The sequence below is a fragment of the Salvelinus fontinalis genome, chromosome 4, assembly GCF_029448725.1.
Source record: "Salvelinus fontinalis isolate EN_2023a chromosome 4, ASM2944872v1, whole genome shotgun sequence".
In the NCBI taxonomy this organism is placed as follows: domain Eukaryota; kingdom Metazoa; phylum Chordata; class Actinopteri; order Salmoniformes; family Salmonidae; genus Salvelinus; species Salvelinus fontinalis.
In genome coordinates, this window is record NC_074668.1 from 71,469,276 (window position 1) to 71,483,066 (window position 13,791).

General features: G+C 42.2%; 2 protein-coding genes across 7 annotated transcripts in view; one reads left to right on the plus strand and one right to left on the minus strand.

Moving 5' to 3' along the window:
• Positions 1-647: 647 nt before the first annotated feature.
• On the plus strand, positions 648-5,220 carry sord (sorbitol dehydrogenase). The gene is made up of 9 exons (XM_055921238.1): positions 648-818; positions 1,200-1,233; positions 1,347-1,511; positions 1,673-1,832; positions 1,960-2,078; positions 2,883-2,948; positions 3,148-3,326; positions 4,091-4,212; positions 4,504-5,220. The coding sequence occupies exons 1-9, from the start codon at positions 765-767 to the stop codon at positions 4,667-4,669; spliced, it is 1,065 nt and encodes a 354-aa protein (XP_055777213.1). The 5' UTR covers positions 648-764; the 3' UTR covers positions 4,670-5,220.
• Positions 5,221-5,303: 83 nt separating this feature from the next.
• The window catches only part of apba2b (amyloid beta (A4) precursor protein-binding, family A, member 2b), a 70,056-nt gene continuing 61,568 nt past the window's right edge, over positions 5,304-13,791 (minus strand). For all 6 annotated transcript variants that reach the window (XM_055921234.1, XM_055921232.1, XM_055921233.1 and 3 more), the window contains 6 exons: positions 12,544-12,729; positions 10,863-11,042; positions 10,286-10,498; positions 9,986-10,105; positions 8,813-8,953; positions 5,304-8,541 (listed from right to left, as the gene is read on the minus strand). In XM_055921234.1, the coding sequence (XP_055777209.1) occupies positions 8,470-8,541; positions 8,813-8,953; positions 9,986-10,105; positions 10,286-10,498; positions 10,863-11,042; positions 12,544-12,729 (912 nt within the window). In that variant the 3' untranslated portion in view covers positions 5,304-8,469. The remainder of the gene's footprint in view (positions 8,542-8,812; positions 8,954-9,985; positions 10,106-10,285; positions 10,499-10,862; positions 11,043-12,543; positions 12,730-13,791) is intronic.

Consider the following 13,791-nt stretch of genomic DNA (forward strand, 5'->3'; position numbering starts at 1 on the left):
AGTTGTCATTCAAAAACAGCTTTGTTTTATTTTGGTTAGTGTTGTAGGTGGAAGTACAACTAGACATGAGTGACTAATATTGAACTTTTCCAAATGTTTGCGAGCACATTCAACAACCATATCGTCGATGTTCATTATTTCTTAGCGTTATTTGTAGCTACGTTTTTTTTTTTAAGAGAACAAAAGAACAAAATACTCTATGTACAAAGCAGACGGACAGACATTTGAGTCAAAGATTCTTCACATTTGTACATCCGGTGAAATATCTGTTGTATCTGTGGTTGAGTCTTATTCAGACCACTGTTCTGACGTCTTTAATATTTGTCTCCATAGAAAGATTTCCTGTGCGTCTTCAACCTCATTCCCGCTCCCGGAAACAAGACCTGTGATTGGTCCATTTACCAGGCACTGAAATTATGTGACAAATCAGAGCGCTCTGGGTTAGCTCAAATGCGACGCAGGCATTTCATAGCCTTACACTATTATCAACGTATAAATAATTAGAATAAGTCAGATTCGATTAATAAAATAGCTACGAAATAGCAATACACTTTTCGTTAAATTTTAAGAATAGCTCAATTCGACCCTCCATTCTTTGCTATAATGGCATGTTCTCCCCAACCGTACACCAATCACATGTTTTGTTTTGTCGACTGCCCACCAAGCAGCAGGAAGATGCACTTTGAGCCCTGCACAGACCAAACAAGCGTTTTACAAGATTTCTGATTTTATTCACACCGTAGTTGTCTTTGAGTGAATACAACATGGAAAAAGAAAACCTGTCCGTGGTGTTGCATTCCCAGGGTGACCTCAGACTGGTAATAAAGTAGTCTATAACTATGTCATGATGATGTAAGCAGATCGAGATTTCATGAAAACTGCAGCTTTCGGTCAATATCAGAAAGTCGCCAACGTAACGTTAGTTAGTTCATCTGCTCATGGCATAGCTTCGTCCCGGAACTATCCATTTAAATTACAATTTATAATATTAACAATTTTGACTTACTTTTGAATATTAAACGTTTTTTAAAAAGTCATTTGTGACAGTAAAAGTAAAATGTTTTACTATAAATGGTCATTTAAATGGCTGGTTGCGGGACACTACTCGTGAACATGGGGGAATAGCAGTATGAATGGAGAAATAATTATGATTGATTATTTGAATGGTCAGGCTAATTGTGATGATTGATTTCTTACAGGAACAACGACCCATCCCTGAACCAGGTCCAAATGGTATAGAAACAATATAGTATCCCGACAGCTTGTACAGTATATTTCTGCATGTCATTTTTTTGTGTACAGTTTGTGTATCCTGTGGAGCAATTGCTTGTCTTTCCTTTATTCAGAGGTGTTGCTTCAGATGCATTCAGTTGGGATCTGTGGGTCGGATGTGCACTACTGGCAAAATGGACGCATAGGTGACTTTGTGGTAAAGAAGCCCATGGTGCTGGGGCATGAGGCCGCTGGTCGGGTGGTGAAGGTGGGCTCAGCAGTGAAGAACCTCAAAGAAGGTAAGAACTTATGCAAGCATGTGAGAAGGAAGTACTCAGTTGATTCAATGAGGTTATGTTTTGCTTTTAATGCAGGTTAAAGTTCATCAGTTAAAAAAACATTGATCAGATAACGCAACTTTGGGTTGTCTGTCAATTATTAATTTGTGTTGGATAATTAGGGGATAGAGTCGCCGTAGAGCCAGGTGTCCCTCGCGAGATGGATGAGTTCTTCAAATCAGGAAACTACAATCTTTCCCCCACCATCTTCTTCTGTGCCACACCCCCTGATGATGGGAATTTGTGCAGATTTTACAAACACAGCGCCGACTTCTGTTACAAGTGAGTTCATTATTTCTACTTTATCTACAAGGACAGATAACTGTCAACATACTGCCATTGTAGAACATTGGGGGTAACATGACAAACCTACATTGCTTAAGTGCTCTCTGTTTCTGTGTATGAACAGGCTGCCTGACAATGTGACATATGAGGAAGGGGCCCTGATTGAGCCGCTGTCTGTGGGTATTCATGCCTGCCGCAGAGCTGGAGTGACCCTGGGCAGTAGTGTACTTATCTGTGGGGCAGGTAGGTAAAGCTCGGCTGTTATTAATTGTTACTGTTATTTACTGTTACTGTAGCTTGGACCCATGAAGTGTGACACAATTTGGCAGTTGCAGCTATTCAGGTTTTATGTCCAGTCATTCAACTACTACAAGACATGATCAAATTAAATGTAATTTTGCAGAATATACAGCCAATTAGAAGTGTGGAGGTTATTACATTCCACTAACATGCCCATGCAAGTTCGGAAATTAAAGAATGTGGTTTAGTTACAAAAGTGAGAATCATGTTGACACAGCATAACATCAGTTGGAAAACCCAGTGAACTTAAACACCTGTAGACTTGATATTTAACAAATCTACTCTTCTGGTAAGCGAGCGTGCTTTATAAACAATTAACACATGTAAATACCTAAACATTCATTAATGAATGAAAGGGTTGGTTAAATAAAGATCAGCTTAGTTAATGATAGATGTATTTTCCATATAGGCCCTGCGATACACTAGCGTCCTGTCCAGGGAGTGTACTTTTACATCAAGCTGTCTCAAGCTACTGAATCAGGCGATAGGCTCCTGCCCTATGGGCCCTTCTGGCTCAGACAAGGCTTACGTACTATTTCCTATACCGACCCCTCATGTCATCACTTCTAGCCCTCATGCACACAGTTTCACAATGACCAGCTAAGTTGAAAAATATCCTCTAAGGTTACTAGCACAGCCTCATATCCCCATCGAGTGCATCGGCATGGAGAGCAGTGTCCAAACTTCCAATTAACATGTCCACATTCAACCTAAGCATCTCTCTCATTTCTCTTTTCCCTATCACAGGACCAATTGGGCTGGTCTGTCTGCTGGTGGCCAAGGCTATGGGTGCCTCACAGGTGGTCATATCTGGTAAGGCACCGGGTGTAATAATACACTCTATATGGGATCCATTTTGTTTCTCTTAGATCAGAATTGTCTACCAGGGACTTCCTTCTTTTGAAAGCGGTTCGAAGTGAAAAGGTATAAATGTGGGTACATATGTAATACTGTGTGCTGGCCCAGTATAGTAGGGACTGCCACAGTATTATTTTTGTCCTTCCTGTTTCAGACCTGTCAGCAGATCGCCTGGTCATGGCGAAGGAGCTGGGAGCAGACTTCCCTCTGACTGTGAAGAGAGAGGATGGGCCTGAGGAGCTGGCTAAGAGAGTGGAGGGAATGCTGGGAGCACAGCCTCATATCACCATTGAGTGCACCGGTGTGGAGAGCAGTGTCCAAACTGCCATATATGTAAGTACAGCCACAAGAGTGATATTAGAGCCCATGGAAATACTGTACTGTGAAATGTTGCAGTTTTCTCCCAGAAAAAAACTAACTATTGGAACCATGACAAAGAACTGATGTTGGTACAAGATGGAGGGAATGTTGGAGCATAACTGACGAAATTACAGTTAACGAAAATGTACGCTTAATCCAGTATAAACTAATCTATAGAATTTATTATACAAGAGAAGAAATTCACAAATTCTACAGCACAACGACAGAGTCATGTCTTAAGTGTAAAACTAATAATGACTGAATAATCCATGCTTTCTGGGAATGCTATAAAGTCCAAAGTTATGGGCGGAGAAAGTTGGCTTTCAGAAGTATTAGAATGTAAACATACTTTTAATCCGTCTGTCTGCATATTTCAAGACATGGCATATGGGGGAGTAGTGAGAAACGCATTAAGGAAAGAAATTCCACAAATTCACTTTTAACAAGGAACACCTGTTAATTGAAATGCATTCCAGGTGACTATCTCATGAAGCTGGCTGATAATGCCAAGAGTGTGCAAAGCTGTCATCAAGGCAAAGGGTGGCTACTTTGAAGAATCTCAAATATATATATAACACTTTTTTTGGTTACTACATGATTCCATATGTGTTATTTCGTAGTTTTGATGTCTTCACTATTATTCTACAATGTAGAAAATAGTAAAAATAAAGAAAAAACCTTGAATGAGTAGGTGTGTCCAAACTTTTGACTGGTACTATATATATGCTTGCTGCCAGGCTACACGTCCTGGAGGAGTGGTGGTTCTAGTGGGGTTGGGTGCAGCAATGACCACTATCCCACTGCTTAATGCTGCTCTCAGAGAGGTGGACATCAGAGGGGTCTTCCGCTACTGCAACACGTAAGTGAACCTCCTCCTCTCACGTTGACTAAGTACAGAAAATAAGTTAACTTTTACACAAAAGAGCCCTGAAGCCAGCGCAGGACGTAGGTCTTCAAATCAAATTTTACTTGTCACGTGCTTCGTAATCAACAGGTGTAGAATAACAGTGAAATGCTTACTTACAGGCCCTTCCCAAAAATGGGAGGTCTTCAGGAATATGGTCCCTAATCTTCCAACAATTGCAGCAAGTTGTGTTTATCTGTTGTCTTATAACTCTACTGTTAATGTGTTTCTATCCTTTTATTCTAGCTGGCCAATGGCTATAGCGATGCTGTCCTCTAAGAAGGTGAACGTGGCGCCCCTGGTGACCCACCGGTTCCCCCTGGAGCAGGCTGTGCAGGCCTTCGAGACCACACGCCAGGGACAAGGGATCAAGATCATGCTCAAGTGTGACAAGACTGACCAGAACCCCTGAGAGGACTGGGAACACCAGGACCAATAAGAGAGCCAGTATAGACAACCACAGCGCTGTAGATCTAACAGTTGATTATTCTGTTATTTGTCTATTTTTCCCCATGTTATTGTACACTTTCAATGTCTGATTATGTTCAGGTATACATCTTAAATCAGGTTACCTGTTACCCAAACAGCAACTTTCACTCTTGAAATGTGATATTTGGAGACGTTACTGTATGAAAGTATATGATTTGACAAAATGTTATACTCACAGCAGCTTTCTCTTTCATCATGTGATTTCAAGTTACTTTTGAGTGGGATTGCTTGATTACCATATTTGTATAAGATGACGTAAATCTGTTAAATACAGCCTTTGAATCTTGTTATAAACCAGAAAGTATTGATTTTTTTTTTGTGTGTAGTCCTCTAGTCAGTACCTAGCTGCTGCCACCAGGAGGAGGTAGAGACTAATTCACACGTTGTATGCCAAGTCCAGTGTGTTGCACATACTGTAATGCAGACAATCAATCTCCTGTCCATACAATAAATAAATAAAAATTGTAAATGGTTTATGTGAAACCGTTGACTGATAAAACCCAATGACACAATTCACAGTAAAACAAATATATTCCAATGAGCCAGCCAAACAGAAATGGGGGTTTATTTGAGATTTTATTGTTATCTTGCCGTAATGACTTGATACTATCATGAGGCATGCACACAGATAAATGTTAATTTTTCCAATGTAATTTTTAGTACAATGTAAATGAAAAGCATTACTCAGTCGTAAGGCTTCCTCAGTCACAGTGGGATTCTTTGTTCATCTTTCTCTCAAGGCTGAAGCCCGACAAAGCAGGAGGGATGTTTGTAGTGACTAACCGTGACGCTTATGAGCACAATCCTAGACAACGTTCTCTTTATGTACAGACATTCTAATACTGCTTATGGCAATGGACACAGTTCTTACAACACAATACATTCACAAATCGACTGAGTTTCTGTTGAGGTGAAACACAGATGAACATAGCACACATAGAAACTACCCTTTCAAGTTTCATACATTGCTCATTCTTTTGAAAATCAAACCAATGTTAAGTTCAATAGTTCGGATTTAACTGTTATTAAAATGTGTGAGAGACAGTGCTGTCCAATAAATTGTGTTGACATAAGGAAGTTAAAAAAAACACCTGCACACTAGTCAGTAACATTTACCTCATGACTTGTTATCATGACGAGGTGGAACTTCTGTAAAATGAAAAAGTTCAAAGCTGAAGGGATATGGCGTTTTGTAACATACAACCTCTACTGCTAGCATTGGCTTGATATACAGTACCAGTCAAAAGTTTGGACACACCTATTCGTTCAAAGGTTTTTCTTTATGTTTTACTATTTTCTACATTGTAGAATAATAGTAAAGACATCCAAACTATGAAATAACACATGGAATCATGTAGTAACCCCAAAAAGTGTTAAACAAATCAAAATATATTTTATATTTGAGATTCTTCAAAGTAGCCACCCTTTGCCTTGACAGCTTTGCACACTCTTGGCATTCTCTCAACCAGCTTCCTGAGGTAGTCACTTGGAATGCATTTCAGTTAACAGGTTGTGCCTTGTTAAAAGTTCATTTGTGGAATTTCTTTCCTTCTTAATGCATTTGAGCCAATCAGTTGTGTTGTGACAGGGTAGGGTTGGTATACAGAAGATAGCCCTATTTGGAAAAAGACCAAGTCCATATTATGGCAAGAACAGCTCAAATAAGCAAAGAGAAATTACAGTCCATCATTACTTTAAGACATGAAGGTTAGTCAATACGGAACATTTCAAGAAAATTTGCAGTCGCAAAAACCATCAAGCGATATGATAAAACTGGCTCTCATGAGGACCGCCACAGGAAAGGAAGACCCAGTTTCCTCTGCTGCAGAGGATAAATTCATTAGAGTTACCAGCCTCAGAAATTGCAGTCCAAATAAATGCTTCACAGAGTTCAAGTAACAGACACATCTCAACCTCAGCTGTTCAGAGGAGACTGCATGAAATCAGGCCTTCATAGTCAAATTGTTGCAACAAAAAAAACACTACTAAAGGACACCAATAAGAAGAAGAGACTTGCTTGGGACAAGAAACATGAGCAATGGACATTAGACCGGTGGAAATCTGTCCTTTGGTCTGATGGGTCCAAATTTGAGATTTTTGGTTCCAATCGCTGTGTCTTTGTGAGACACAGAGTAGGTGAATGGATGATCTCCGCATGTGTGGCTCCCATTGTGAAGCATGGAGGAGGTGGTGTGATGGTGTGGGGGTGCTTTGCTTGTAACACTGTGATTTATTTAGAATTCAAGGCACACTTAACCAGCATGGCTACCACAGTGTTCTGCAGCAATACGCCATCTCATCTGGTTTGCGCTTAATGGGACTATCATTTGTTTTTCAACAGGATAATGACCCAACACACCTTCAGGCTGTGTAAGGGCTATTTGACCAAGAAGGAGAGTGATGGAGTGCTGCATTAGATGACCTGGCCTCCACAATTACCCGACCTCAACCCAATTGACCTCCCGGGTGGCGCAGTGGTCTAGGGCACTGCATCGCAGTGCTAGCTGCGCCACCAGAGTCTCTGGGTTCACGCCCAGGCTGGGCTGGGTTCGCGCCCAGGCTCTGTCGCAGCCGGCCGTGACCGGGAGGTCCGTGGGGCGACGCACAATTGGCATAGCGTTGTCCGGGTTAGGGAGGGTTTGGCCGGTAGGGATATCCTTGTCTCAGTATGTAAAATGTAATAAAAATGTATGCACTCTACTGTAAGTCGCTCTGGATAAGAGTGTCTGCTAAATGACTAAAATGTAAATGTAAATGTAATTGAGATGGGTTTGGGATGAGTTGGACCGCAGAGTAAAGGAAAAGCAGGCAACAAGTGCTCAGCATATGTGGGAACTCCTTCAAGACTGTTGGAAAAGCATTCCAGGTGAAGCTGGTTGAGATAATGCCAAGAGTATACAAAGCTGTCATCAAGGCAAAGGGTGGATACTTTGAAGAATCTCAAATATAAAATGTATTTTGATTTGTTTAACACTTTTTTGTTTACTACATGATTCCATGTGTTATTTCATAGTTTTGATGTCTTTCTTCACTGTTATTCTACAATGTAGAAAATAGTAAAAAATAAAGAAAAACCCTTGAATGAGTAGGTGTGTCCAAACCTTTGACTGGTACCGTATATAAACAAAATTATTTTACCCAAGTCACTCCCAAATTCCCTTTTATTGTCCATCTAAACTATATTGACAGCACAATTTCAATCGTCCTTTAGCGGTCAAGGGCTCTCTTCCCTGATATCAAACCAGCAGGAAAAGTCAATAAATATTTACAAAGCAACCATGCCCGTTCCCCATTACTTCCGACACATTAGCAAAATATGTATTTACATGAAAATTAAATACAACAAAGAGAACTAAATGAAACAATACGCAGGTACAATATGACATTGATATGAATATAAAAATATACATTGTGAGGCGTCCAAAAAACACAAACACAAATAAATAACGTAAACACCTTCTGCCCAAATGACCCTCTTTAGTATTAACATCAGCAAAATATCGGGAGTGTCAATTGAATGAATGAATGTTAGCTCAGAAAAGATGGAGGAAAATAATTATAGGTCAGCGACACAACAGTAAGAAAGAAAATCACTCTGGCTCACTAGCCTTCCTCAGACACTCATTAGTCTGCTAGTCTTGCCCACCCAGAGCTCTCCAACTGGACTGTAAACAACCGCTGCTTACAACTCCTCTGTGGAGGAAAATGGCATCTGTCCTTGGTTTATATATACATAGGAGTCTCCTGTCCTGTTAAGAGTCTGAACATTGCCGCTGGCATTGTCTTCATGTGAATCTGGTTTAGGAAAAGACAGAAAACGAACATTTAGCTAGGCACTTGCATCTATCGCTTGTTGTTTTATCTGTCAATATCTTTATTGAAAATAATCAAGCTTAGAGGCACACGCTTACAGCCTAATGATTGCATTGATGGATGCATATTATGCTCCTTCCTCTTTCAAAGAGGTACCTGCCTTGGCCAGTAATCTAGTTTTGTAAATTCTCATACTATTTGATTGTGGTGTCCTCTGAGCTCCTTTATGAATTCTATCTGAACTGAACCTCACCTCGCCCACAGAGTTTGAGAGGGCTTGGACAATCTTCTCATGCGCTGTAGCCACCACGCTTTGGCCATTGATCTCAATAATGCGGTGGCCAACCCGGACACCCCCCCGCTCAGCAATACCCCCACGCATCAGGCTGCAGATCTGTGGGTGAAGATGACAAACAGAAGGTGAATATTATCCTTCATGGCAGTCACTCATCCCCAGGGGCAACAAGACAGGGGCAATTCTAAAGGGGAATAAAGCAATGATGCCACATTGTTCCATTAAATCTTCTGGAACAGTTGTATTGCTAAAATGTCAAGGATAGTTCATGGATTTGGTCGTGTGATCCTGATAGGGAGAGGCCAGGGGGAGATTTGAGCTCTGTGAATGACATTGTAAGGTTCATCTGTATGCAGTAGCAAGGAAAATGGCAGTTGACACCGAGCTGATAACCTAAGGCAAGAAATCTCCTAGCTTCAGCCTCAGTGCAACGATAGCCACAAGAGATTAAACCGCAATTACATCTGGATTTATTTTTTTTAAATAGGATTTTAAAGGGATATTGTCAGGCTATATAAATATTGCTCTAAGGAGTTGACAATTTGTGTCATAGAAGCAATGTGCCACAGAGGATAACTTGAATACAGAAGAGACTTGAATAAAGTGGTATGAGGAACACACTAAAATACGTGTGTGTGCGTGCCCAGCATGTTTTTTTTTCATAAAAGCATGTAACGCTCATGATGCAATCACATACGCACAGACCTACAGGCCAACAGCTTGTCATATCGTTTGACACAGTATTATTTTCCTCAGAATTGGTTTCTTTAGACTGTACCAGCTGAGAGGAGAAAACAAAAAAAGGTTTTCATCATTTACGGGGCTGTCTTCTCCTATTCAGTTAACGTCATCTGAAATCCTCCTGAGGGAACTGAAGTTTCATTGGACAAAGACATTGATATAGTCCAGAATCTCATCAAAAACAGTTTTCAACCAGTCACAGATTGTTATCTCAGCCTGTGTTATTCAACCTACACATGAGAACACAGTATCCCAAAAACAGACAGAAGAAGAGTGGTCAAGGCCTTTTGCCGTTGAGTGATGACTTGAATGAAAACACTACTGTACTGTGTTCATGGTTTGACATTGCACACAGGGCTAAGCGGTGGTGCCTGATCTGATCGTACTTACAATCCCATTCTGGACGCTGAAGCCCAGCTGGTACTTGAGGTCTGGCCTCTTGATGAGCACGGTGGTGACAGGGGGACAGCTCACAATGTTCAGCTTCACCTGCACCTGGTTCTTCAGGCCCTGATGGACAAACACAGCGGTCAGACAGAGCAGAGGGCGTCCTGCAACCTCCACTGGGTTTAGTCAGTGGATTATTTGATCAAATTACAGAATTCATGTTAGTAGTGTTAGTGTTACACAACGAATGTAATGTCACCATAATAACCACTAATGACTTTTCCTAGAACTCTGTCCCTGCACCTTGATGATTCCCTGACAGGTGGCGAGCGGTAGCCCCACCAGGCTGGTGTTGTTGATGGACATGATCTGGTCTCCGATGCTGAGCTTCCCGGAGCGGGCGGCCGGCCCACCGTTCATCATGTTGGCCAGGATGACCGTGGGCAGGATGGAGCCCCAGCCAGACTCCACTATGACCACGCCCAGGATCTCTCCCTTATGCTTCTCCAGCTGCAGCTGTGGAGCCAGCCAATAGCGAGAGAGATAGAGAGAGTGATGAGTGCCCCTAGTCAAAGCGATTGTGGGCAGGAGAAAAATAAATCAGGGAGAAATATAATGGTGTAGTGGGAAGAACAGAAACAATGTGCGGAAGAAGGAGGGCCAGATGGGTATAAGACCACTGTCAGCTTCTCTGGTAATTGGCTCAGTCCATGTGCAGTACTTCCACAGAACTAGACTGCCTCACCGGTCATCAGAGACTCTTTCATCCTAAGTAAGAGGTCACTGACTGAGCATCCAAAAGTCCTCAGAAAAGTGGATTGTACAGTGCATCTGAGGCACCAGGATACAGTTACCTCATACAGTTAAATGAGAGTCAAACCTCTTTGCAGTTCTCAGAGTTTGAGAAGTGGATGAGGTCATCGTTGTACATCTCCTGCGTGTTGATGATGTCACTGTACTCCTTCTGACTCAGGTCCTCTGGGTTGATGCCGTTGGCCCTCAGGAACTCCTGGTAAGCCACGCTAAACGACTGCCCAATCGACTGGGCTATGAGCTGGGCCTGGAGAGCCAATGAGAGGATACAAAACAGAATTTACCGATGAGGGTTATGGTCAAATTGATGTGGTCTGAGAGGCTTATTCCCCTCCTAGTAATTATATTTCTATATAATAAAACCAGCTATGCATTTGTCAGAGAAGCAAAACACTGACAATACACTGTCATAGTGACAGCAATGGAGAGAATCACATCACAGAGCAACTGGGGGATACAGATCAATATTCATTTATGTGGTATGAATCAATGCAGTGAACATGGAGTTGCTTCACTGTTGCCAAGTACTATATGAGGTCCAATAAACATTGAATTTAAATGTCAAAACCTATTTGCCATTTCTTCATTACTGACAACTATCTTCTGTCCTGGCATAATTTATTAAAACCATATAAATGGACCAAAACATGTTCGAAAAGCTAGAGTAGTAAGCATCATGAAGCCTGTAGCCTTGGTGCAATGATTGCTTAATTTTTCGTATAAAATGGCAAAGGTATTGATTGTAAAAAAGCTGATCTAAAGAGGAGAATAAAAGCAGAGTAATCTAATTGCATATCATATGATATTAGAGGTGGTTCTATCCCAGTTTCCCTATAATTCCCGATATTTACCTCCTACCTTCCCTCAGGCAGTTTTAGGGAATAATATGTTTTCAAAGGAAGGCAGCAAGCTGTGGTTGCCCTGTTAACAAACTGACATCCAACCGCATGCTGGGCTTTGATAGACACACGAAGCACATCCTGGACTGTGGTGTGGGTGAAAATTGGCAGTATTACTGTGACAGACAGCATATCACACATTGGCAACGTATCTACACTGGCCAAGGGACAGGGGGGCAGTTAACCAGTGATTGAAATGTCATGGCAATATAAACAACCTGCTATTTGAGTTGTAGGAATCGCCTACCCCTAACCCATGGTGCAACTCAGTCAATCCTGCCCATAACGAATGAGGACAGTAAAGCCAGTCGTTGCCCTTTTCCAGACCGGTAGTTCAAGCCTACCATGCAATAGGTAGACAGTAATAAGACACTGTTGGGAGAGGCATAATTGAAATATATAATTGTCCCTTCTGAGCTGAGGATGAAGGACTCATGTGTTAACATTCAGACTGACTGTCCTTTATATCACACCAGCTAATTAGACATAGAGAAATGGCGACTAAGAGGGACAACGGCAATGCAGGGGCAGACGCTCGCTGGCAAGGGGAGGAGACAGGCAGAGAGACTGGCCTATTAGAGGTGGATCATCTTTTCTATTTTAAATGTTATTTAACCTTTATTTAACTAGGCAAGTCAGTTAAGAACAAATTCTTATTTTAAACAGGTCAGAGGGTGTTCCTGGTGAGCATGTCATTCATAATGTGTAATCTCTGAATCAGTCACAACCCATTACCTCTACATTTAGAAACATGTCCTGTGCATAACCTGTCACCTGGTCCTGATCCATTGCACCATTTGATATTAGCCTCAAGGTGCAGATCACAGACATTTACACACATTCACTTACGTCCTCAGACTCAAAGACGTGGCAGATCATCCGGTACTGTTTCTTGGCCTCTGGGGCTCCAGGTGTGGTCTCGATGCAGTCCTGGGAGGCTGTGCGCGGCATGCGGCGCCTCGCCATCAGCACCACGATGTTCCCAATGTCAGCTATGTAGGAGATGGTGCGCAGGGCGTTGTCCATCATCGTTTCCTGTGTACGCCACCACAGCAACAAACGATGAACAACTAGTACCTTCCCTTGTAGACGCATACATGTGAACAACAAACAGGGTATCATGACGACCGAACACACTGTAACAGGTGTACTAATACACAGTATAAAAATACTAAAATATTTACTGTATTACAGTTGACGCTTAGAGTAAAAGAAACACAGTGTGTTTTGTAAGCCCCAGGCGAAGTATGACAAGGTGTTTATCTTCACACGAGCGTCTGGTAGCGAGGGAGGAGCGGGAACGCTCAGCTCCGACCTGCACGCTCTTCAGCCAAATATCATTAGTCCGTCAGCAGAATTAATGATCCAATTTGTCTGTGCATGCCGCGCCCACCGCCTTTCACCTTTCTCATGGCGAGCAGCCTCAGCAGAGTGGCAGAACACCATGCATGTCCCCTCAGCCCATATGTCCGCAGCAGGCCGAGGCGTGAAAATCACACCTCTAATCAACCTGAGGTTCTCCAATGTTCTCATCCCCTCTGGTACACACAGACAGCAGGGGCTGAACCGAGGCACAGACATTTTTATTCGCGGCACAAATGTTCTTAGTGTGTATGAAATATGACATTATTCCATCTAGGAAATGGTAGAATTGGTATAGTAAATAAGACAAATCACATGAAAGTGCCATTGTGTTGCAGTTCTGATTTCAACCTCTCACCAACTAACCAACAGAGCCCCATAAAACCGGACTTCTCCCATCGTGATGGTTGTGGGAAGCAGGTAGCCTTGTTCCAGGCAGGGAGTGGAGTGGAGAGACACTGCATTGCAGCACATTACAGTAGGCTGTGCCAGGCAGCCAGCCCACACACTGCTGTTCTGTTCAGTCGGACTGCAACTCAACGACAGGGACACACATTCTGTTCCCAGTCAGTCAGCTGGCACTCTAGTAAGTACACCAGAGACGTCATTTAACACTGCGGCTGACCCTCTCACATTGGACAACCTTGTTCCCCATTATGTTCCCATAAGACATTAAGGCATGACATCAAGAGTAAAGTGCTACACCGTACCTCATTTATAACTGCTTTACTGTTC

Excerpts from the sequence above, each read along its gene's own strand:
- sord (XM_055921238.1), top strand. The coding sequence starts at position 765 with ATGGAAAAAGAAAACCTGTCCGTGGTGTTGCATTCCCAGGGTGACCTC. Across the intron at positions 1,833-1,959 it reads AGCGCCGACTTCTGTTACAA|GCTGCCTGACAATGTGACAT; the intron begins GTGAGTTCATTA and ends GTGTATGAACAG. Across the intron at positions 2,949-3,147 it reads CTCACAGGTGGTCATATCTG|ACCTGTCAGCAGATCGCCTG; the intron begins GTAAGGCACCGG and ends TTCCTGTTTCAG.